At 42.3% G+C, this 24,981-nt stretch overlaps 1 protein-coding gene across 5 annotated transcripts in view; it reads left to right on the top strand.

Moving 5' to 3' along the window:
• The window catches only part of HCK (HCK proto-oncogene, Src family tyrosine kinase), a 58,375-nt gene that overhangs the window by 21,017 nt on the left and 12,377 nt on the right, over positions 1–24,981 (top strand). The window contains exons 2-11 of one of the 5 annotated variants that reach the window (XM_072631611.1): positions 1,001–1,199; positions 8,570–8,687; positions 9,547–9,589; positions 10,597–10,705; positions 11,301–11,399; positions 12,208–12,311; positions 17,729–17,878; positions 18,317–18,469; positions 18,812–18,994; positions 19,724–19,800. In XM_072631611.1, the coding sequence (XP_072487712.1) occupies positions 1,099–1,199; positions 8,570–8,687; positions 9,547–9,589; positions 10,597–10,705; positions 11,301–11,399; positions 12,208–12,311; positions 17,729–17,878; positions 18,317–18,469; positions 18,812–18,994; positions 19,724–19,800 (1,137 nt within the window). In that variant the 5' untranslated portion in view covers positions 1,001–1,098. Of the gene's footprint in view, positions 1–611; positions 1,200–1,221; positions 1,724–8,569; positions 8,688–9,546; positions 9,590–10,596; positions 10,706–11,300; positions 11,400–12,207; positions 12,312–17,728; positions 17,879–18,316; positions 18,470–18,811; positions 18,995–19,723; positions 19,801–24,981 lie in introns of those variants that run through there. The other 4 variants (XM_072631610.1, XM_072631614.1, XM_072631613.1 and 1 more) reach the window with 4 other exon arrangements.

Here is a 24,981-nt window from a genome sequence, read left to right as displayed (position 1 = left end):
CCTCTCCCCCCAAGTCTTAGATTAATTAAGAACTGGAAAGGACAGAAGTCTTATAGTCCAACTCCCACGTTTTTACAGATGAAGAAATTGAGAACCAGAGAGGGAAAATGACTAGCCCGTAGTCACACAGGTACTGAATGGCTGAGCTGGGGTGTGAACCCCTGTCCTCTGATCATTAAGTTCAGGGCTCTTTACACGACTACAGTTCTTTCAATTGATCCCCACAAACAGTTCGCCTAGAGGATCACAAACAGATCACCAACTGTTGGGAATCCCTCAAAATAAATGAGCCTAACCATCGAGATAGTGAAAAACCAAATGGATAAGAGCTTGATCTCCCTGTCTCAGAAAACCTCTGAGTTGTTCTGAAAATATTATCAGTGGCCCCAAACGTCAAAGCGACTGTTCCTGTGTTAGGGACTTTGCATGATGTTTGAATAACCCACAGTAGAGGCAGAGAGAAGGAAATCTTTAACCGCAGAGAAACAGGGAAGGGTCTGGGAAGTGATGACGCTGATCGGGAGGGTCACACGGGAAAGGGAGAGGGGAATAGTGCTATTAGGGGGAAATGGGGTAGGGGAGAAAACCTAATCAGGAAAGTCTGAAGGCTTCAGGGCGAGGCTAGAATGTTTCGTCCAGTCTGAACTCCTGTGGGCGGGACTAGAATCTTTCAGGTAGTTGTGAGAACTTTAGTTTAAGGGTGGCTTTAGAACCGCTCGGGGCTGGTGGCAATGTAGTAGGCGGAGCTTGTCTCCAGCTGACTAGAACTCAGATGCTCCGCGGACCCGTAGCGGACCAACTAAAGACAAGGTTTATTTCCTTGTAGCTCCAGTTGTCCGCACCCTCCCCCCCCTCCAGGGGACACTTTAACGACTGAAGCAAGGAGGAAAGGAGGAGAAAGAATAGGGTTAAGATCGCTCTGGGATGTCTGTTTGAGTACCACTCCACCTGTGTCCAACTCACTTCCCTTCCCCAACCTTTCCATCCCCTGGAAAAGCAGAGGCGCCTAGAGTTCCTTGTGCAAAGGGAAACTGAGTCCCAAAGGACTCTCAAGGGACCACAGAGCCAGCCTCTCCTCAACCCGACTGGAGCAGCCTGATGCCCCAGAAGCGGCGGAACCCCAAGAAGACTGAGTTGGGGGCACCTGGGGCAGGGCTGGAGCCGCACGTCTTGGGGCAGTTTAGAAGACTGAAGGTCAGGTGAGTTCCAAAGGCTTTCAGGAGCTTCTCCAGAACCATCCCACCACCTTCTGTCGTCAGGGCTGGAAGAAATGGGTAGCGTAAACGGGGCCAGCGGGTTGTGGTGTTACTGCAGGTGTGTTCCCAGTCTGGGGCTACTTATGGGGAGGCGGTGATATGAACCCAATTCGTGAGGGAAGAGAATAGAAGAGCTGTGTGTACTGGGGGCCCTAGCGGGAGTGAGAAAATGGGAGAAGAGAGTAATGTGGCAAGGGATAGAAAGGTGGAGAAAAAATAAAGAGAAGAGGGATTAGAATGTTGATGGAATGGGAGAAGCCTGGCTTAGAAACGTTAAATGAAGGAAGCACGAAACAGGAACCAGAAGTCCTGGCTGCGAGACCTGAGATTAGATTTTTAATCTCTCTGGCTCTCAGGTTCCCCTTCTACAAAATGGGAAGAACAGATAGACTCTTCCTGTTCCTCTCAGGAAACTAGTATACGTGAGGAGGGGCTTTGAAGTTCCTGAGCGAAAGAGAAGCACAGAGGTGATGTGTGGGTCTGAGGGGATAGGCAGGTGGGGGCAGCTGGGGGTGACTGGGTACTGAGGTAGGGGGTGTGTGGGTGGCATCAGTGGTTAAACTGCAGCTGGGTTCTGCTCCTCTTGGGCTAGACCCTTCCAGAGTCCCAGAGGATCTTGGGCAACCTCTGCATCCTGTCCTCCTGCCCCATGTTTGCCCATCTACAAGAAGAGGTTGGCAATCACTGTCCTTAATGAGGAGGGAGTCAAACAGACCCCAGGGGGCCCAGCGAGAGGCTAAGTCAATCTCCCTCCTATATACCCAATCCCATCTTTTTTTACAAAGTCATTCAGAAGATAGATCTGTGAAAAGTACCCAGGAGTCCCAGTTTTCCAGGTCTGGATCTCTCCTATCACCAGACTAATCAGTTGTTCCTTATTCTTACTCCTATCCAGAGATAAGAAAAATGGATGCATGGTGATCCCATGGAGAAGATTGAAGGGCTCATGACCTAGGGGAGTGGGGGAGGACAGAGGACACTAACAGAATGGGGTTTTTTTTAGAGTTTAACCTCAACCAGTCCCCATTAACATAGTTCAAGTTAACTCTGTTAGAAGACCCAGAACACTGTTGCCTAGCAGCCTATTATGGCAGATGGACCAGAGGATTAGGCTTTAGAATCAGAATCAGAGAAACTTACAACTGGAAGAAATCTAGGAATATGAAATGGCAAGACTGGAAAATCTCTTTGAATCACCTAATTCAATCCTTTCCTTTTACTGAGAAGGAAGCTGAGGCCCAGAAAGGGGAAATGACTTTTTCAAGGTCCTACACCATTTAGAGCAGAGCACAGTTCTTCCAGTGCCCCTGATGGAGCTCTCCATCATGCAGTGCTGCTTCTGAGCCCTGATTTAAATCAAAAACTTTTAAAAGGCAAAGCCTCTTCTGCTCTCTTGCTCTGTACAAAGTCTGAGCACTATGTGGTCATTGGTAATGAAAGGTGTGCATACCCCTTAGACCGTGTCCCTGTAAAATCTCCTTTCTGGGACAAAGTGTAGAGGAGTTGGTGGGTGGTGGGTGTGGTGCCCAGGCAGGTGTGCTGAAAGTGGTAAGAATAGACCCATCCCAGATAGCTGACTTTTTCTCCTTCATTTCCCTAGGATGAGAATGGTAGATAGAGATCAGAGGTTTGACGTATTTTGTTTGTTTGTTTTTTGGAGGGGGCTAAATGAGAACTGTATGGGTATAAAAAGACTGGAGGAGAAGGAAGGGAATAAGTATTTACTAATTCTATACTATGGGCCAAGTGTTTTACAAATTCTATCTCATTTGATCCTCATCCTTGTGAGGTTGATGGTATTGTCATCCCCATTTTGCAGTTGAAGAAACTGACACAAACAGAGGTTAAGTGACTTGCCCATGGTCACAAGCCTAATAAAGCGGGATTTTGAACTCCTGACTCTAGTTCAACATTCTATCTACTGCACCACTTAGCTACTCAGTAGTTTTGAGCTTGTGCTCTGTGTGTCTTGGTCAAGTCATTTCCGCCATTTGGGCTTCAATTTAAGCCCTCAGGGAAATGAGAGTAATCTACCTTAACTTATCCTGGAGTTCTGAGAGAACAAGGGAAACTTTGGCCATGGATATATGGTCTGCTAGGAAACTTTGAGTCCATAGCATCTCTTCTCCAGACCTCAGTTTACTTATCTGAAAAATTATCTAGTTGGACCAAATGGTTTCTAAGAACTCTTATAGCTATAACATTCTATATTCTCTGCCAGTGGTTCCCAACTTTTTGGAGTTTAAGGATCTTTTCTTAATAATTAAAAAAAATTTAAGGACTGTCCCTACATATATTGATTGAAAAAACATGCAAAACCCTGACAAAAAGTTTCAACAAATTTGGTGATGCTTTTAAGTGAATTGATATTTAATTAATTACAACACCTTCTATGTACACTTGAAATATTGTGATAGGAGACATTCTTTACGCAGTTCACAAAGGATGGTCACTTGTTGGTCATACTGTGTTATCTAGTGAGACGGTGGATAGAGCCCAGCTTGTAGCTTTCAGTACTGGAAGTCTAGTTGAAGGGATGAAATAATGAAACTTAGAGTTAGTTCCACATACCACTTGCTTCAGTATTTAGATTTCAATACAAGTGCAGAAAACTCACTTTCATAAACATATGTTGTGGAGAAAAGGCATCTGGTACTTACAGCCTTGTCAGATGGCAATCAGAACAAACAGGTAGCCACAAGTCAACCAGATGCTTTTGCATGTGAAAATTAGGTTCAAAGCATTTTTTTCCCCTCTCAACCACAAATGAAATGTAATATAAATGACAAAGTGTAGTGTGCACACAGTAACAACGACAATAATAACAATAGACATTTATGTATCACTTAAAAGTTTGTAAAGTGCTTTATTGTCTCATTTGATCCTTATAACAATTATGGGGGTTAAATGCTATTATTATCCCCATTTTACAGATGAGGAGACCAAAGCTGAGAGAGATCAAGTGACTTGCCCAGGGTCACATAGCTAATAAGCGTTTGAGGCTAGATTTGAACTCAGGTCTTCTTGACTCCCAAGTCTTCTTGACTCCCAAGTCTAGTGTACTATCCACATTGCACCTCTACATTGCCTTTAGATCTGGGAATTCCTTGCAATAATTCTATGAACCCCCACAAAGATCCACAGTCCTCATGTTAGGAACCACTGTTATATACTCAAAGATTCCTTCCAGCCTTTACATTCTATGCACTAAGGTCATTTTCAGGTCTGACATTTTAGGGCTTCTCTCAGCTCTAATGTTCTTTGAGTCTTTGATTGAGAGTTCATGACCTCACAAAGATCACACTCTAGTATAGACATTTCTTCATCTAAGGTCCATGGACACTCAAGGAGTCTATGAATTTGACTGGGAAACAATTACATCTTTATTTTCACTAACCTTTGGTTTCCTATGTATTTTATTTTATTCAACTAAACATATTATTTTGAGGAGAAGTCTATGAGTTTCGCCAAAAGATTAAGAACCCCTGGTCTAGTAGAAAGACTAGACAAGAACACAAAAAGCTACAATGCATGGAAAATGTAAAGAGAACTTGAGAGGGTCAAAGGTGTGTGAGATCACTTCAAGTGAATAGGGAAGAAAATTAGGGAAGTCTCCCTGGAGAAGGAAGTATCTAAGTATCCAAGCTTCTTGGATGATTTTTTTTTTTAATGAGGGATAGGCATAAGAGAAAGAAGACATGAATAGGAATTTCAAAAGAAGGCAAAAGTGAAAGCAAAGAATGTTCTCAGAGATGAGCAAATGGTCCTCTAAAACTTCTCTGTGTAAAGAGAATCAGCTTGGGGAGGGAGACGTTAGAAAGGTGGGTTGAGAACAAATTGTGAAGGGCCAGAAATGCCAGATGAAGGAGCTTGGACTTTATTCATAGAACATGGAATTAATCTAGTCCCACCCCCTATTTTCCATATGAGGAAACTGAAGCCCAATGAAGGAGAGTAATTTGCTCAGCACCTGGCTAGTTATAATGGTCACAGCCAACACTCTTGGCTTCTCAGACCTGAGTTCATGGGGTTGAACAACACTAGGGAATAATTGAAGGTTTTTTGAGCAGGGGACTTAGGTCATGCCTCAGCTTCCTCTGCTGCTACTCCAACCTGAGCCTTTTCCCACTGGTGAGTTCTTCCTAGAATCTCTGTTTTGAAAAAGGGCTCAGGCCAGTCATCCCTGATTCTCTGGACTTAGAGGTACCCAAGGGGCAGGAGGCACTGAGGAGGTATGTTTCAGAGTTGATGTGATCTTATGGGAAAATGAGTTTCTGGAGACAATGATGAAGTCCAGATGAACAGCTAAGTAAGGTGACTGGATAAGGTGGGGGTTGGGGAGTGAACATAGGGAGAGCTCCTCCCAGATCTTCCATTTAAGGAAGGAGCCTAGGGTGGTCATCTCATCATTTCCCACCTGGCTACAGGAATTCATCCTGCCCCTTCACAGGGCACCTTTTCTCCCTTTCCCCTTCCTTCTTTACTCCTTTCCCTTCTTCCCCCTCCTCCGTCCCTTTTAGCTTCTTTTTATGTGCAATTTTCTCCCATTAGACAGTGAGCTCCTTGAGGACAGGGATTTTTTTTGGTCCTTCTTTGTATCCCCTGTGCTTGACACAATGTCTGGTATCTTCTTCTCCACCTACTTTTCAGCTCCTTTTTTTCTATGTTGGCTTCCCCCACTAGAAGGTTAGCTCCTTGAGCACAGAAATTGTTTCTCTTTTTGTATCCCCCAGCACTTTTTATCATGACTGGTATATAGTAAAGTGCTTAATAAATCCTTGTTCATTGATTGAGAGGATGAAGGGTAGGACTTAATCACAGATGTGTATTAAGAAGCCAACTTGGACACTATGGGTTGTAGGACAAGAGATTGAGGATAAGGACTCCGGATAAGAAACTATTTCAGCAGTCAGATGAGAGGTGATGGGGGCCAGGACAAGGATGGAAATGGGAATGGGAATGGAGATGGGAGATGAATAGACAAGATATTATGATACAATCTAACCAGAGCAAAGTTCTGTGGGATTTTTCATTTTAGATGCCACATCTCTCTTTCATGCAGCCTAAGACTTCATTTGCTTTCTTGGCTCAGACATGAGAACTCATCTCTCAAACAGAAGGCCCTTCCTTACCTTCAGAGTACAGCCCAAGACCAAAGCCTCAGAAACCAGTACTCTTACCATTAAGAGGAGGGCCTCTAACACCTAGTCCAATCTCTTCCTTCTTTCCTAGGCATTTGAGAGAGGACTAACTGATACCTTTATCTATCATCACAGGACTCTTGAGGAGAGGAGCTCTACTCCCCCTAGGACTGAGACTCAGGGAGATTAAATGACTTGCTGTTACCCAGACAGCATCAGAGATGACTCAGACTCAAGTCTTCCACATGCCAATTTCAGCACTCTATTCACTACGCCATCCTGGCTCTCATTCGGACCCAACAGGGAGCAGCCCCTGTTGCAGTAGCTAAGAGCTGACCCAATTGCCTAGATTATCCTTGTTCACTCTCTGCCTGCCTTGAATGTTCTACCTCAGCAAGGGTGAATGTAAAAATGCTTTATAGCCATGAAATGCTATATACATATAAAGTCTTCTTTATTAGTAATGAAAGTAGGGAAAGGGAATAAGCATTTATACTATGTCAGGGAATGTACTCAGTGATTTTTACAATTATAATCCCATTTGATCCTCACAACAACCCTGTGAGGTAGGTATCCCCATTTTACAGATGAGGAAACTGACAGATCTTGCCCAAGATAACAGCTAGTAAGTGTCTGAGGCCACATTTGAACTCAGAATTTCCTGACTCCTGACAAGCCCAGCACCCTATCCACAGCACCACCAGCTGCTTCTAGTATTTTCAGTTTTCCCAATGTTTCTTGTTAAGTTGGGAGTCTATTCCCCAATAATCTGTGTTCTTAAGACTACAGAATCCTGGGGTACTGTGTTTGCTGTCTGCATCTTCATTTTCTAGATGGTTCCACTGATTGACTTTTTAGTTTTTTAAAATAATGCCAAATAGTTTTGATTATTACTGATTTATAATATAGTTTTGTGCCCTTGTAATTCTAGGCCCTCTTTATTCCTTTTCTTCTTCTTTGTTTTCTTTGAACATCTTGTTCTTCTAATTTGTTTTGGTATTATTTAGATTAATGAGAAAGAAACCCACAGCAATTTGGTTGGTATATTGTAAAAAAAAATCTATAAGTTAAATTAGGTGGTAGACATCTTATTATATTAGTGTGGCCCAACCATGAACAGTGAATTAAGCCTTCCTTTATTTCTATAAAGGAGACACAGAGTTTCTGCTACTGTCTGTTATTTCTTATATTACCACTAGTTAAACTGTCCTGCTTTCACTATCCTAAGAGGTCTAAGGGATTCATTAACAACATGCTGAAGTTGAGTGGAATTTCCAGTACATGGAGGTAATATTACATCATCTGACAACCAAGGAATAATAGGGATGGACTTCCTTTGAGAGAGACTGTATGCCCCTCTGACTATATCTGTAAAGAGTATTTAATAATATTTTTCTCTAAATCCTTTGTGTGTCTTATTAGGTAAACATCCAAATATTTTGTGTATTTTCTAGATGTTTTGCATGGCATTTCTTTCCCACTCTTTTGAGGTATAATGTAATGTACTTTTGTTGCACTGTATAAAAATGCTAGCAATTTTTGTGGATTATTTTGTATCTTGTTGTCTTACTAAGACTATTAACCATTGTCGTTTATTTCTTTGCTGATTCTTTGGGGCTTTCTATATATGTGGTTATATTGCCTGCAAAAAGGGATAATTTTTCCTCCTCCTTGACATTTTTATATTTCATCTCTTTTTCTTCTTTTGTTGCTATTTTTAATATTTCTGGAACTATGTCAAATAATAGGGGAATAGAGGGGGAATCCTTGTTTTACCCCTTTGCTTATTTGAAAAGCCTTCAATGCTTCTATCTTGCTAATAATGCTAGCTTTTTGTTATGGATCTGTACTTTTGATTACATTAAAGAAGGGCCCATCTATGTCTATGCTTTTGTTTTTTTGCTTTAAATAAGTGAATGTTGTATCTTGATGGAAATTTTTTCTGTATTCATTAATATAATTATATGGTATTGGGGTTTTTGTTTATGTGATTAATTATACCAATTATATTACAAAAACATAATCATCTCTATCATATCTGTATCTCTTGCCCTTTGGCATAAAAAGTTTTTTACACTGGATACCCAGAAAAGGGTATTATTATTAATGGGTTGATTTGGATCCATGGGGATGCTATGGGCACAGAGCTACATTTCCCCTTTTCTCTCCCAGGATGGGGTGTGTGAAGTCCAGGTTTACTCAAGATGGTGGGAAGTTCTCCAAAAAAGAGTCTCAAACAAATACTCAGGGCCCTGTTTATGTGCCAGATCCAACATCCTCTGGAAAAAAGGTGAGCAAGACTTCAGGTTTGGTGGGAATAGTGAGCTCCCCATTTGACTTGTGCCATGAGGAACAGTCATTTTTTTTCTGTCTTCTCCCTGCCTTGTTTGGTGGGGATATGCCCAAAGAGAACCCTTAGTCCATGGTATTGGTCTCCAGTTCCCTTGGACAGATCTACTCTGAAGTCTCTAGAAGCTGGCTAATTTTTTATCCCCAAATCCCCAGTACCCTCTTGCATAAGCCCTTTAAGGCTCTGATAAATCCCACACAAAGTTGGAAAGCAGCCTTTCCTTATTTATCACCTACTGTGCCAGGTCCTAGACTCTCAGCCATCTTTTGCTGCAGCATTTCATTTCCTCTTATCCCTGGGTGCCTAGCTTTGTCCCTAACAACTGAATCACAAGATTTGGAGCTAGGAGGGACTTCAAAGATTATCTAGTTCATCCCTCATTTTATAGAGCAGGAAACTAAGGCTTGCCCAAATTCACAGATAGTAACTAGGAGAAACAGACTTGGAACCTATATCCTCTAGCTCCTGACACAGAGCTCTTTCCACTACCTAACTCGTCCTGTATCCCCCTTCCCTCCCAATTCCTTTAATCCTTCCAGGAGATGACATGTCTTCCAACTGCTTCTCAATCTGCTAAAGATTGCAGGTGGCAGTGTAGAAGAGTGGAAAAAGCTTTGGGCTGGGAGTCTGGACGCCTGGCATCTTGTTCCATCTCTGCCATTGATTTTCTGTTGTGTCCTTGGACAAGTCTTGTGCCCTTTCTGGGTTTCAATGTCCTCCTCTACAAAAAAAAAAGAAGTTCAACTTTGAGTTCATTCATTCTTTTGATCCTGATCCTGTTTTTCTTCACTCTCTACAGATAATCAGTGATTCCAGTGTTGTCCAGAACATCTCCTCTGATGGTATGTGATCTCTGAGTGACATAGGGGTGTGGTGGGGTGGAAAGGGATAAGGAACTGGGAGCTGCACAGAGGAAGAAACAGAGAAGCTCCCAGGCAGAAAGTATCTTACCTTGGAAAGCAAACTTTCCTTTCTCCTTCCTCCTCTCTTCTCTCCTTCTTCATCTCTTTTCCTCCCTCCCTCTTCCCCTCCTTCCAAAACAATCCATTTTCCAGAGGGAGGTAACTGAGGCCCAGGAAGGAGACTCACCCAAAGTCACACAGAACCAGGTCTAGACCTGAAGTCTCCCAGTTTCTCACCCACTATGATGCTAAACCCTTCACCACTTGACAGAAAATACTCTGAAGTTATAAACAATTACACCAAAACTTTCTACAGACTTATAAAAGCTTAGATGGGGATTATTTTGTAAAATAGGTATTATATATAGTCTCTTAAAGTATAAAAGATGATCACGAAAAAATAGCATCACATTCCTACTGTACTTTGCTGTTCCCAAAGCACCTTATACACATTCTCCTTTGGGGTGGCCTCGTCAGCAGCCCTGAGGACAGTGATGACAATAGCTGCCCATATTCTGATAGAATTGTGCTTTCCTCACCACAGTCCCACAAGGCAGAAAGAACAAGTATTTTCATTCCCATTTTACAGAAGAGGAAATTGAGGATGGGGTAGGCAGGGGACAAGGGGTAGAAGTGACTTGCCCAACACCATACAACTATTAAGCAGAACCAGTAATAGAACCCAGGGCCCCTAACTCGTGATCTTGTATTCTTTCTAATATACTAGGCTGCTTTCTTATTCCATGGTTTAATTTGTATATTTTCTTTTCATATTTGTTGAAATTGTTATTAAATTTATAGTAAAAGTTCTTTTGTAAAGAGAAAGGAAACACATAAGAAAGGGAAACACTGAAGGAGTCCAAAGGGGAGTGAAGGGGGTGTGGAGAGGAGGTAGGCCTAGCCCTGACTTGACAGTTCCTGATGACACATGTGTCTCCATTTCCCAGCACGCTCTGAGAGTACAGACATCACAGTTGTGGCTCTATATGACTACGAAGCCATCCACAAAGAGGATCTCAGCTTCCGGAAGGGTGACCAGATGATGGTCCTAGAAAAGTAGGTCCTGGCCGGGGGTTTGTCTCCCTGAATGTGACTGAACCTATAGTGGGTTCATGTCAGAACCCTGGAAGGGACAGGCAAGCCTCTTTGCTGCCTGTAGTCTTGTCTTAGCCAAGATTGACTCTTGTCCCAAAACACCCCCCATTTTTATGGTCACAAAATTTCATCTGTTGGTGTCCATCTTCTTAGTGTTGAGCCTGGCCATACTTGCTTGTCCTCAGAAAAGTCGTGAAGGCCATCACCTGTACTAGACATCTTCTTAGGTGTCTAGCACCAGCCAGAGCTTATATGGATCCCAGGGTCACCAGCAAAGCTCAGGGAAGCTTCATAAGAGAACTTTGAAGGAGAATATAACTCCTAATTCATATAAATGAAAGTAACACTCATTCAGGTTGGAGCTGGAAGGGATCTTATACGTAATTAAGAAATAATAAACTCAACCTCTTCGTCAGTTGGATGTCCAATTGTGACATTCCTTGACCTTCAGGTCAAGTCTGGAGCTCTCCCTTGTGAAGGAACAAAGGGGCTGAGGGTTGGTTTGAATCACTCTAGTTCTGCCACAGTGGGATGATCCTATTTTCTCCTCCTACAGGTCTGGAGAGTGGTGGAAAGCTCGATCTCTTGCAACTCGAAAGGAGGGCTATATCCCAAGTAACTATGTAGCTCAGATCAACTCATTGGAGACAGAGGAGTAAGTATACCTGTTGCCTGCCCTCAGAAAAGGAAGTCTAGAGATACACAGGGTTGAGAGGGTGATTATAATTTATATCCAAGCAGGGATGCTTTAGTTTAGACCATCAGACAGATGAAGAATGTCTTCCCAGAAAAGGTGTCAGCCTCTCTCTGAAGCCTATCCTCCCAAATAGTAAGTTCTGCTTTGAGTCTAACCCAAATTCCTTCTGCTACACTCTAAGTCCATGGTGTTCTGTGAAATCTCTTCATTACCAGGTGTTTCCTGGAGGTGAAAACAACATCACATTTTCTCACCCCATGCACCCTTTCAAAATCCTTGATCCTGGATCTCTCTAACTACATTCATTCAACAAATACTAAGAACCTACTATGGCAGAGGTCTGTGATCAGCTCTTAAGGAAATAAAAAAAAGATAAGTAACTTGCAATGTCAGTCCCCTGGGAGCTTGCAATCTAGTAGGCAGAGAAGACATGGACACAGATGAATATGACACGTCAGAACATGATAAACCCAGAGAAAGAGTGAAATCTGTGAGATCAGAGAAAGCTTCATAGAATGGGTCACATGTGATCTGGGCCTTGGAGAATAGAAAGAATCTAGTTTAATATCTTCATCTTCTCACCTTTGAGACTACCTTCTCTGAGTCCCAGACCGGTGACTTTGCTCAGAGTCTATTTTGTTACTCGGTGTTACTATGATTCTCTACTGTGACCCCAGCACTCCCCAGGAGCCAAGGTTGCCCCGTGGACTCTCCTGGTTCTCAGCCCCAACACCTACTCTCACACCTTGCTTTTCTCCCATCACAGATGGTTCTTCAAAGGCATCAGCCGTAAGGATGCGGAGCGTCACCTGCTGGCACCTGGGAACATACTGGGCTCCTTCATGATTCGGGACAGTGAGACCACCAAAGGTAAGTCTGAGAATGGCAGTGAGATACAGAGCATCAGGTAGTCCTGGGCTGGTACAGTACAAAGAGAAGTCATGGGCTTGGGGTTCAAATTCTAGCCTGTGTGATTTGGGGCAAGTCTCTTCCCTTCTTGGCATCTCAGTTTCTACATATATAAAATGAGGGAGCTGGAGGAGATTGTTTCTAAGGCCCCTTGAAGCTCTAATGTTTCATGGTTCTGTGTTTCCTGGAGGACAAGTAAGGAGCTATCCCCCTGGAGCAGCCCAGCGCTACCATTTGAACGTAGCCCTTTCCTTACTCAAACACTTGACTAAGGAACAGTAGTAGTAGCAGTTTCTATTTCTTTAGAGCTTTCAAGTTTACAAACTGTTTTCCTCACAGCAGCTCTGGAAGAGAGTACAAATTCTATTATCCCATTTTAGAGATGAGTAAACTGAAACTCAAAAGTGAAGTGATTTGTGAATGACTGGCTAGAACCTGAACCTATGTTTTCTATCTTCTTTGTCCATGGATATTTCTACTATTCAATTCAACAAATATTTATTAGGTACATATTGTGTGCCACATACTGTTAGATCCTAGAGTACAAAAGTCAAATTGTCCTTGCCCTAATGAGTTTGCCTCCTATTGGGGCATCGTGTGTACACAGAAGTAAATACAAGGTAATTTGAGTAGGGAGAGAGCACAGACAAGTGAGGGGATAAAGGAAAGCTTCCTGGAAGAGGCAGTTTCTAAAGTATACTTTGAAGGAAGATGGAGTTCATTCAACAGTTTGTGCAAATGTACAGAGGTGGGAGATGTAACTTTGACTTTGGAGAACAACATGGACCACGTGATGGATAGTAAAGCCCAAAAAACTCTGGCCCTGGCTTACTCCTCCTCTATTCCTACTCACACGCTATTGAATGGAGCTGGAGAAAGTCACACAACTTGGAAGACTGCTACTAATGAATTTGCTATCTAATGTCTACTATGCCCTCGCTGCAAGACAATCCTTTTACTCCTCCCTGATTGGTTGTCTGCTCCATCTCACATAGTGGCTATTGCAAAACCTCTTAACATTTCCCATACCATCTCCTGACTTTGCAGCTGAAGACTTTGGTTATTCAAGAAAAGAGAACCCATTCGCCTAAGCTCCCTTCTTTCTCCTTTGCATTTCACAGCTCCTTGACATGATGGCCCATTTCTCTCCTCCTTTACTGTGTCCAAATACATGCACCCAAAGCACCCCATGAATACCATATCCTCTAACTTTGGATGTCCCCCCAATGCTCTATCTCAGACCCTCTTTCTTTCTATACTCTCTCAGTGACATCACATAAATTTGATTATCATCACTGTGCAGATGACTCCCAGATCTAGCTTTTCAACCCCAGATTCTCTCCTGAGCTTCAGTCCATTATCACCAACTGCCTGCTGAGCATTTAAAATTCAGTGTTCTGAAGATATCTCAAATTCCACGACTAAAAATAAACTCATTATCTTTCCTAAATCTACTCCTTTTCCAAAATTCCCTATTTCCGTGGAGGGTACTACTATTATTCCAGCCACTGAGGCTCCCAACCTTGTTGCCATCTTTAGTTCCTCACTTTTGTATCTAAATAGTTGCAGAATCTATTGTTTTTACTTCTACCATCTTACTCAAATTATCCTTTTCTTTCCTTTCACGTAGCTGCCCCCCCAGTTCAGACTGCCATCATCTCTCACCTGGACTATTGCAACAGCCTCTCAATTGTTCTCCCTGTCTCCCTAAGTCATCCTACACACAGATGCCAAAGTAATTTTCCTAAAGTAGGGTGGGGAACCTGTGGCCTCCAGGCCACATGGGGCCTCAAAGTCGTAGGTTCCCCAACCCTGTCCTAAAGTATAAATTTGATCATGTCACTCCCCTACTCAGTAAACACCAATGACTCTCTATTATATGCAGAATCAAATATATGAACTCTTCTGTTTGGCACTTAAAATCCTTCATAGCCTGACTCCCAACTACTTTTCTCCGTTATTCCCTTCTGTTTTTTCTACCAGCCAAGCTGACTTTCTTATTGTACCTCATACATAACATTCCATCTCTCACCTCCATTGATTTGTACTGTCTGGCCCCTCATATATGTGTTTTATATGTGCCTCAGTATGTATATATTGTCCCTCCAGCTAGATTTTGATAGAAAGGGATTGACATGACTTATAGTTGTAGAATTAACAAAATTTGGAGATTCTCCAAAATGAGAGGAGGAAAAGAAAAGAATGACTCTGAGATTATGAATCTAGGTGGTTAGAAGAATGTTAGTGCTCTCAACAGAAAAAAAAGGAAGTTTGGGAGAAGGTCAGACATAGGGGGAAAATGATCACGTCAGCTGACATATTGATTTTGATATGCCAAAGGGATGCCAAGGTGGAAATACCAGCAAATATTTGGTGATGTGGGACTAGAGCTCAGGAGAGACATTAGGGTTAGATATATAGATCTGAGACTCATCAGCTAAAAGATGATCACTGAAATCATGGGAAATTGTGAGATCACAAAGAGAAATGATATAGAACCAGAAGAGAAGAGGACCAAGGACAGAGTTGCAGAACAACAATATTTAGGGATTAGGAGAAAGATGCTCCATCAGCAAAGGAGAGGGAAAAGGAGCAATCAAACAGATGTGAGAAAAACCCAGAGAAAGCAGTGTCAAGAAAATGATGGGCTGAGAAAATATCTGGAAGGAGAAGGTGTCCAGTAGTGCCAGAGTCTTCAGAGAAGTCAAGGAGACCAAGGACTGAGAAAAGGCAATGGGATTTAGAAAAGAAGAAATCATTAGTAATCTTGGAGAGAGTTGTTTTAGCAAAGAAGTAGGAGCTGAAGACACTTTCTAAAAGAGGGAGACATGTGTGGGTGGTGAAGAAATGAAGAGAGCTAGAGGAGAGGCCAGCAGCTTGGCAGTGAAACAGGAGATCTCCAGGATACCAGCTGAAGGGGCGATAGAATCAAGGGAAGGCTTTCTAAGAATACAGGACACAGGGAGTGTCTGTAGCTGTGGGAAAGGAGCCAGTAGAAAGTGAAAGATTAAAGGTGAGAGAGGGAAGGAGACTAAGCAGGGTGGGGAACCTGCAGCCTCAAGGCCACATGTAGCCCTCTAGGTCCTTGAGTGTGGCTCTTTGACAGAATCCAAACTTCATGGAACAAATCCCCTTAAAAAAAGGATTTGTTCTGTAAAACTTGAACTCAGTCAAAACCCACCCAAGGACCTAGAAGGCCACATGTGACCTCAAGGTCACAGGTTCACTACTCCTGGATAGAGCATGTTTCTAGAAGAGATGGAAGAGAGGGGCTCAGGGGTACAAAATAGAGGGACTGAGTTGGCCTTGACAAGGAAAACTACTCTTCCCTCATAGATTGTCTTGCTGAGTCATGTCTGACTCCTCATGACCCCATTTGGCTCATTTTATAGATGAGGAAATTGAGGCAAACAGGGTTAAGTGACTTACCCAGTGTCACACAGCTAGGAAGCATCTGAGACTGGATTTGAATTCAGGAAGATGAGTCTTTCTGACTCCAGGTCCATTGCTCTATCCACTGAGCTTCTCAGAGATTATCAAAAAGGAAAAGAGGGTAGGTAAAAGTGTAGAAGAGTTTTGAGGTGTGGAATAGAGGGGATGAGGTAGCCTTATTTTTATTAGGTAGCCTTAATTTTCTTAGTAAAGTAAGAAGTAAAGTCCTTTGAGGTGATAGAGAGGGATGAGGAAGAAATGTAGAAGGTAGGGTTGAAAAGATAGGAGAAAGTTTGGAACCTTCTCTTCTAAATAGTGATGAATTGAATCCATCTGTTAAGCAACACTGAGGTTCGAACTGGATGATAGAATAGAAAAAGCTCTAGATTAAAGTCTTCATCTGTAAAATAGGGGGTTGGACTTTTTTATTTCTGTGATTTCTTTGATTTCTAAATCTATGCCCCTGTGAACCAGTCAGTTCCCATGGCCCAGGATACCCAGAGATTCCTCATTGTATTTGACAAGGGTGGAGGGGTGATAACCATGATGGAGATTAACAAAAAAAAAAAAAGATGGTTGCATGTGTGAGCAAATGAATGTGTCTGGATAACTCTGTGTGTACATGTACATGCATGTATGTGCTTTTGTGCATGTGTGCATACTTTGTGAAAAAGTGGAAAGAACCATGGTCTTGGACCTAGAAAGATCAGGGTTCAAGTGCTAGGTCTCCCACTTAATCAACCATATGATTTTGGGAAAGTCCCATCTCTGGGACTAAGTTTTCTAATTGAGAATAGTAATACTTGCTTCCTACCTCCCAGGTCTGTTTTAAGGAAAGCACTTCATGAACATGGAAGTGCTATAGAAGTGGGAATTGCTGTCAGTATTTGTACAGAGGTGTGTGTACCTATAAGATTTTGGTTGGACAACTGATTCTGGAGTAGATGGCAAGAGAGGAGCAGTTTTTTCTTAGTAGGTTCATGCGTTGAATGTAAAAGATTTGGAAACAAGACTCAGCTTGACTACATAGTCTTTGTAACAAAGAAGCAGAATGAAGTGAAATTCATTGACACAATAACCTTGTCTGACATCATCTGCAACATTCCAACAGTCCAAACTGTTTTTCATCCAGTTGACTAGTTTATTATTGGGGTTAAAGTGGGAGAGTTTCTGTTGTTACCTTTTGTACTAAGATTACCTTTTTGCCTCTCACTGCCCTAAGAGTGGCTGAGAAGAGGAGCAATCAGTTGCATTTTGATGGGGGCTATCTAGAGGATGCTAGAAGCTACATAGCTCAGGAGGAGGATGGAGAAGCCAGCCTGAGAGCAGACTGGCAGAGCATTGTGGGAAGGTCAGTGGTCACGGTGTGTGCTTCAGATGAGAGCAGAGTGTTCATGTGGGAGAGTTTGGAAGATGGGAGTACATGGTGTCATGGCACTTGACTTGACTTGTCTTCCCCAGCATGGTCATCATGATTTTCAGGGGGTATGTGCTGGTAGAGGGTTTGAAGGTTTATTGTTTTTTTCCATCACATGGCTTATATCAGTACAGAGCAAGCAATGATGTGAGGTATGAGGTGCTGCCTTGTACAAGTTGTCTGGATTGTACTAGGGTGTGGCCACCTCTAAGTTGCTGCTCCCAAAGGAGCTTGCCTGTATGGGCTGTTTGTGTGAAAAAGGGACACAGGGAAGCTTAACACCCACAACCTTATTTTGTGCCCAAACTAAGGAATTATTAAATTGGCATTGATATTTCCTTCATTCAGCTGCAGCCTACTGACAAGGACAGTTCCCCAGGGCTATGTCCCCTAGGAAAGGCTGAGGAAATGATGTGAATGGTAATAGGAGCCCCCGCCCAGGAGAAGGAGGGTTAAGGAAGGGGGGTTACAGAAGGATGGTGGGGTTCTTAGATGCCATGACGAGATCTTTCCTCTCCTGCCCACTCAGGCAGCTATTCCTTATCAATACGGGACTATGATGCCCAGCACCAGGATGCAGTGAAGCATTATAAGATCCGGACCCTGGATAATGGCGGTTTCTATATCTCCCCACGGAGCACTTTTAACACTCTGCAGGATCTAGTGGCCCACTACAAGAGTGAGTATTCCCCAACACCAAGATCAAGACCTGTGTCCTCCTCAGAGAATCCCGGGTATCTGAAGGAGCTATGGGTGCAGAGGTAAAAGCACTGAATTTAGAGTCAGAAGATTTGGTTCTACTTGGTTCTGAATCCTGGTTCAGAAATTACTTTGTAACTCTGAGCAAGTCACTTCCCTTTCTGGGCCTCAGAAAGAAGTAGAGAAATGATTTCTCCAATCCTTTCCAGCTGTGAATGTATATTAAGTGTTTGGAGTAGGATGGGTATAGCAGCAACAGCTGGTTTAGAAGTCATCCAAGTTAAAATTTACAATTGACTAGTAGGTTGGGCTTGCCTGGTTGGGGTTCTCTGCCCTAAAAAGAATTGGGTAACCTTGGTGATTCTCCCTCTCCAACTAGTGGGTGTCACCTAGAACTGATGCCAGGGTTCTATTGCAGAAGGAAGCGATGGCTTATGCCAGAAGCTAACCATGCCCTGTATGGTCCCCAAGCCCCAGAAACCCTGGGAAAAGGATGCCTGGGAAATCCCCAGGGAATCTCTGAAATTGGAGAGGCTACTAGGAGCTGGGCAATTTGGAGAAGTCTGGATGGGTAAGAGTCCTGGGCTGGGTTGGATGGGAGATTTGGGGAAGGACCTAGGAATGGGAGAGGGAAGGGCAGATTTGAATAATGACTCAAAAAAGCAGTTTTTCTGATAAGAAACCAAATTCTCCAGCTTATTCAAAAGTCAATTTGCCTTTAAAGTTGTGTCCCTAAGAGGCTACTACTCTCTTCCCTCTTAGAAAGGAAGTTCAGAAATTGGTGATTTCCCTCCTTGGGTGGGATTAATTGGGCAAGGTTTTTTTAGAGCAGGGAGAGGGAGTATGGGTGGCAGTTCCCATGAGGATCCTCACTCTGGCACCACCCCTCACCCCTGTTTCTGTCCCTCTTTAGCTACCTACAACAAACACACCAAGGTGGCCGTGAAGACCATGAAGCCAGGAAGCATGTCCGTAGAAGCCTTCTTGGCTGAAGCCAACCTGATGAAGTCTCTGCAACACGACAAGCTCGTGAAGCTGCATGCCGTGGTCACCAAGGAAGAGCCCATCTACATCATCACTGAATTCATGGCAAAAGGTGGGGATGGTCATCAGGACCCAGATCAAATGCCTCCTCCAGGAAGCCTTCATTCCTTCTGCCCCAGTCAATTTAGTTCCACTCCCTGTCCCTAGCCTAGCCACAGAAACATGGAAGTTGGTCATTTCTTCCTTCCCTCTGACATAGCACTTAGATGCTTTTATGAAACTCCCTAATTCTGGATACTATTCTATTAATGCCCTTCCAACTCTTGAAACTCTATATTTCCATGATTGAAGTACTTAGGGAAATAAAAAGAGATCAGATGAAGGAGAGCTCACTTGCAGCTAAGGAAGGAGGGGTTGGGGGATGAATTCATTGAATACAGCCTAGAAAAGAGAGAGAAGTCCCCAATGCACCATCTGAGGAAGATTTGGAAGGGTAATTCCCTTGCCCTTGGTGAGAAGAGATGAGGGCAAGAAGCTAGGATCATCACCCTAATTCATTGTGCTGGAGGAAAGACTCTGTGTCCTGCCCTGAGCTGGAAACTTCAGGGATTCCAAAGAAGGGAAGTTAGCAGTCTAGTCAGGAAGAAATTATTGAGGTACTGTGAGGTATGGTACATACAGCACTGCCTTGGACTCAGGAGACCTGGACTCAAGGTCTACCTCTGACATATCCTGGGAAGAGCTACCTAGTAGAGCTGGGGAACCAGGGTTGGTTAGTGGAGCCAACTGGCCCCTGAACCCCCGTTCAGCTCTCTCTCCTACCCTTCCCCCTCCCAACTAGGAAGCCTGCTGGACTTTCTGAAAAGTGATGAAGGCCGAAAACAACCCCTACCCAAGCTCATCGATTTCTCAGCCCAGGTGAGAGGGTAACCTCCTTGGGAAATTCTTTACCCCTCCCCATTATCCGTGATGTCATGGGAAGGACCCATTTTTCTATCCCCCTTGCTGTTTTCCTTTGGGGTCTCCACAGTGTGGAAGCTCAGTGGGAGAAGCACTGGATTTAGATTAGGACCCTGTGTCTGTTACTTAATTCTCCTCTTTAAAAGATTGTCCTTCCTACTACATGGAGACAGTCTTGACTCTTAAGGCCATTTCTGGTCCCAGTAATACTGGGTGTGACATGGGGTAAGATACTTCATCTGTCTGGGTCTCAGTATTCTCTATGTAAAATGAGGAGATACAGCTAGGTGATCTCCAAGGTTCCTCCCAGCTCTGAGGTTTCTTCCTTCTGTTCTCTGCTTGTCTGGATTGTTCATTCATTTAAACATTTCTTCAGTGCCTACTGTGTGCTGGACCATGGAGAAAACATAAAGATACATAAGACACAGTCCCTAGCCTCATTAACCTTACAGTCGTAGGAAAAATAAGGCATGAATGAATGAAAAATAGTATTTATCAAACACTGTGTGTCAAGCAGTGTGCTAAATGCTGAGGATAATGAGTAGTGAGAGAGTTCCTAATCCCAAGAAGGTCACACTGTAATTAAGAGAGATGATACTCCAAAGAAAGTTCAGCTGAAGTCTAAGGGTGCAGTGATAGGGTGGAGAGCAAGGCCCAACGGTCCTTAATTTATATATGTAGGTCAGATAATAATGCCAGGGGATTGCAGAGCATATAGACAGGTCAGATTGTAAAGTGTAAAGACCAAGGATTGGGGTAGGAAAGGTTGCAACAAGAGGAGATGCTAAGGGGAAGGGCGCCCCTAGCGATGACACAAATAACTATGATCCAAACAGCATATGATCAATCAATCAATAAACAAACATTGATGAAGCACCTTTAATTTTCCAGGCACAATGCTAGGTTCTGGGGATATAAATGTTCTTGTTCAGTTGTTTCTTATTCTTCATGACCCTATGTGGAGCTTTCTTGGCAAAGATACTAGAGTGGTTGGCCAATTCCTTCTCCAGGTCATTTTACAAATAAGGAAATTGAGGAAAACAGGCTTAAGTGACTTGCCTAGAGTTACAAAGCTAGTAAGTGTCTGAGACCAGATTTGAACTAAGATCTTCCTGATTCCAGGTCTGAAGCTCTAGCCACTGTACCACCCAGCTGCTCCAGGAATATAAATACAAAGAATTGAACAATTCCTGCTATCAGGGAGTTTATATTCCATGAGATGTAGTGGGGAAAGGATTACATTTAGATTCAAGAGCATTCATTCATTCACATATATTAATTGGGTACCTATGTGCAAGGTCCGTTAAGGATAAGAACGTGAGGAATCTACAATCCCTTTTCTCAAGAACTTACATCCTGGTAAGGAGATAAGACAGAAATACCAAGACAAGGTAGGATGCAGTATGAACCCTGAGTAAGGTCCCAAAAAGTGCTATGAACATGTAAAGGAGAAAGAGATACTTCTCTTTGAGGACATCAAGGAAGGCCTTGAAAGGAGGATGGGAAGCCATACCTGAGCATGGGAAGGTTTTCTATCCCAGAAATGCTACAATGAGCACAGGGAAGGGCTGGATCCCTAAGAACAATGCAGGGAGGGAAATGCAGAGAGGCTTTGACTATGCAAACCTAAGGCTGGCAAACTATATGCAATAAGTGAACCTACCTCCCCTGGGATTCTTAGGAGAACAATATGGAAATGAGGCTCTGAAATTTCCATGCAGTACTCCATGGAAGACAATAAACTAATTTGTTCCCAACTTTAAAATACAGATTATCAGAGGAAGAAAAGTCTTTACAATATAGAATGTCAGGATAAAAAACCTAATAATGACCACTGGAAAGAGCCCATAGACTTCCTGTCCAGTCGTGGCATAGTCACTAACTCACTATGTTAGGAAAAGGAAGGAATTAAAGGTGTACAGATCAAATGGATCACTTGAAAGAAGAAGAAAATGAAGCCCTGAGTGATAATGAGATTTGCCCAAGGTCACACACCAAGGCTGAGCCAGGCCCAGAGATCAGATCTCCTGTTCTCATGACCTTCCTACTACATGGAGACAATCTGACATAAGGCCAATCCAACCCCTGGTGAATGTTCATCGGTGATACCGATGGTGATAGCTTACCTCAGAGCATCCTGAGGATTCAGATCCTGACAACTGAATCCTCAATAAATGAATACATACTTATTCAGTTGAATTGAGCCCCTAGAGGCCAGCAGCACCCAGAAGTCCGTAAAAGGTAGCGTGGTGTATAGAATCATAAATTTGGAGCTGGATTTGGAGGGGCCCAAGATGTTATCTAGTCCAACCTTCTCCATTTTACAGATAAAGAAACTGAAGCCCAGACAGGTTAAATGTCTTTTCCTAATGACACAGGTAGTAAGTGATTTAGCCAAAAGTCCAATCCCCAAGCTCTGACTACAAAGTCAGCACACAGTGCAAAGCTGATGTTCTTAACCTTTGTATGTATGTGTGTGTGTGTGTGTGTGTGTGTGTGTGTGTTTTGTGGATCCCTTTGGCAATCTAGTAAAGTCTATGGACCCCTTCTCAGAATAATGGTTCTAAATAATTGAAAGAAATGCTAAATTTCACCTAGTAGTCACTGAAAATAAAGCTATAATCTTTCCCCATCCAAGCTTAAGGGCTCCCTGAATTCTATCCATGTACAGACCCCCAGGTTAAGAATATGGTGTTAAGGAAAAAAACATTAGTTTTTGGAGTTCAGAAATCTGCGTTTAAAACCTAACTCTGTAATCTTAGCGATCTGGACCTCAGTTTCCTCATCTGTAAAATGAGGGAATTGAAACAGATGGCCTTTAAGGCCCCTTCCATTTCTATGTCCTTTGAGCCTAAAAGATTCCCAGAAAGTCCAACCAGGAATCAGATTCTGATCCACTGTTTGGCTTTGTGACAATGGTGTTCATTTGCTGCCATCTACTGGTGTAGCTTACTTAGGACACCACTATCTTGATTGGAGGTCCTCAAGTCCCTGGGTGCATAGGCTACTCTCTCTGTCCTCTCTACACTGATTAAATAGAGCAAAACTCAGGTTATAAAAACTTCTTTGGAATGGAATTCCAGTTAATTGAGTTTCACCAGTTAGATAAGGCCAGAAACCTTTTAGTAATAATTGACCTAATGGACCTTAGAGTTGCCTCAGAGCCAAAAAGACAGGTTCCAGTGTCACCTTAAATATATACTGGCTATGTAGTCTTGGACAAATTATTTAACTCTCTAAAACTCTTAAGTTGCAAAGAAGGCACCATCCTTCATTGGTAAATGGAGTTTTCTCACCCAAGAGTTTCCTATAACTAATGAAATCACAGTTCCAATCCTAGTAAGAATAATAGTTAACATTTATAGGTTTTACAAAACTTACTAAGGGCTTTATATGTATATCCCCTTAGATCCACAGCAACATTGTGAGGTAGGTCTTCTTATTTTTAAATTAAATTTTATTTTATTTTAATGAAAATCTACCTCTTTTCCCTCCTATTTTTCTCAAACTCCTCCACCACTCCACATTGAAAAATCAAGAAAAACAAAACCCATGGGGCAAACTTGTATAGTCAAACAAAACAAATTCCTGCATTAGACATGTAAAAAAAAGTATCTCAATTGGCATTCTGAATTATCGCCCCTCTATCACGAGGTGAATAGACTGTTTCCTTTGAAGTCCTCTGAAATTGTGGTTGGTCAATGTATTGATCAGAGTTCCTAAGTCTTTCAAAGTGGTTTGTTTTACATTATTATTGTGGTTGAATAAATTGTTGTACTGGTTCTGTTCATTTCACTCCGCATGAATTCATATAAATCTCCCCAGGTTTGTCTGAACCTATCACCTTGCTCATTTCTTTCAGAATAATAGTAGCTCCATCACATTCATATGCCATAGCTTATTCAGCCATTCCCAATTGATGGGCACCCCCTCAGTTTCCAAATATTTGCCACCACAAAAGAGCTGCTATATTTCTGTATATATAATTCCTTTTCCTCGTTCTTTGATTTCTTTGGGCAGCTTAATAGTTGTTTGGATATAATTCTAAATTGCTTTCCATATTGGGTGGAACAGTTCACAGTTCTATCAATAGTACACTAATATACCTGTTTTCCCATAGACCCTCCAGCATTTGTCATTCTCTTTTTTTAACTTTGCCACTCTGAAGGGTATGAGGTAGAATTTCATAATTGTATTAATTTGTATTTTTCAAAATAATAGTGATTTGGAACATTTTTTCATATTGATAACTTGGATTTCTTCCTCTGAAAAAGTGCCTGTACATATCATTTGATCATTTGTCAAATGGAGAATGAAATTTGAATCAGTTCCTTATATATCTTAGAAATGAGACCTTTATCCGAGAAACTTGTTACAAAGATTTTTCCCCATTTAACTGTTTCTCTTCTAATTTTAACTTCATTGCTTTTGTTTGTGCAAAAACTTTTTAATTTTACTTAATCAAGCTGTTGACTTTACCTTATGTGTCTCTTGTTTGGTCATGAACTCTTCTATTCATAGATCTTCTTGGTAATTTCTTTCTTGCTCCTCTAATTTTTTTATGATATCACCAACAGGTTATTATTACTCTTATCCTCATTTTAAAGATGAAGAAACTTATTCTGAGAGAAAATAAGTGATTTTTATAGGATCAGACAGATAAATTGACTGAGGCAAGATTCAAACTCATGTCTTTGTGATATGAGTACCATGCTGTAGCCATTGTGCCACTTAGATCTCCGGTCTATAACTCAACCTGTGTCCTAGAGATTGATTTTTGTATTTAATCCCTGGTATGAACTGATTTCCTTGTCATTTGCTTCCATCCCCTCAAAGTGAACTAAAAAAGCATTCCCAGTTATCTGACAGTTCTGATTACCTGGGTTCCTCTTTAATAAGATAGCATGAGTTTGAAAGCCAAGTCCTGCCTCTTAGTCTATAACTTTAGGTACTTAATGCCCCTTCTCTGGGTCTGTTTCCTCATCTGTGAAATGAAGAAGTTGGATCGGAAGAGTTATAAGTTTTCTTCCAGCTCTATGTTCCAAGTTCCCTTCAAGCTCCAACATTTTGTATTCACCTTCTAAGGTGGTATCATGCTACAGAAAGAACATTATGTTTGGAGTCAGGAATTGGATTTAA

Source organism: Notamacropus eugenii, chromosome 1, assembly GCF_028372415.1.
Source record: "Notamacropus eugenii isolate mMacEug1 chromosome 1, mMacEug1.pri_v2, whole genome shotgun sequence".
NCBI lineage: Eukaryota > Metazoa > Chordata > Mammalia > Diprotodontia > Macropodidae > Notamacropus > Notamacropus eugenii.
Note: the sequence above shows the minus strand (reverse complement) of the source record. Positions and strands in the feature narration are given on the sequence as shown.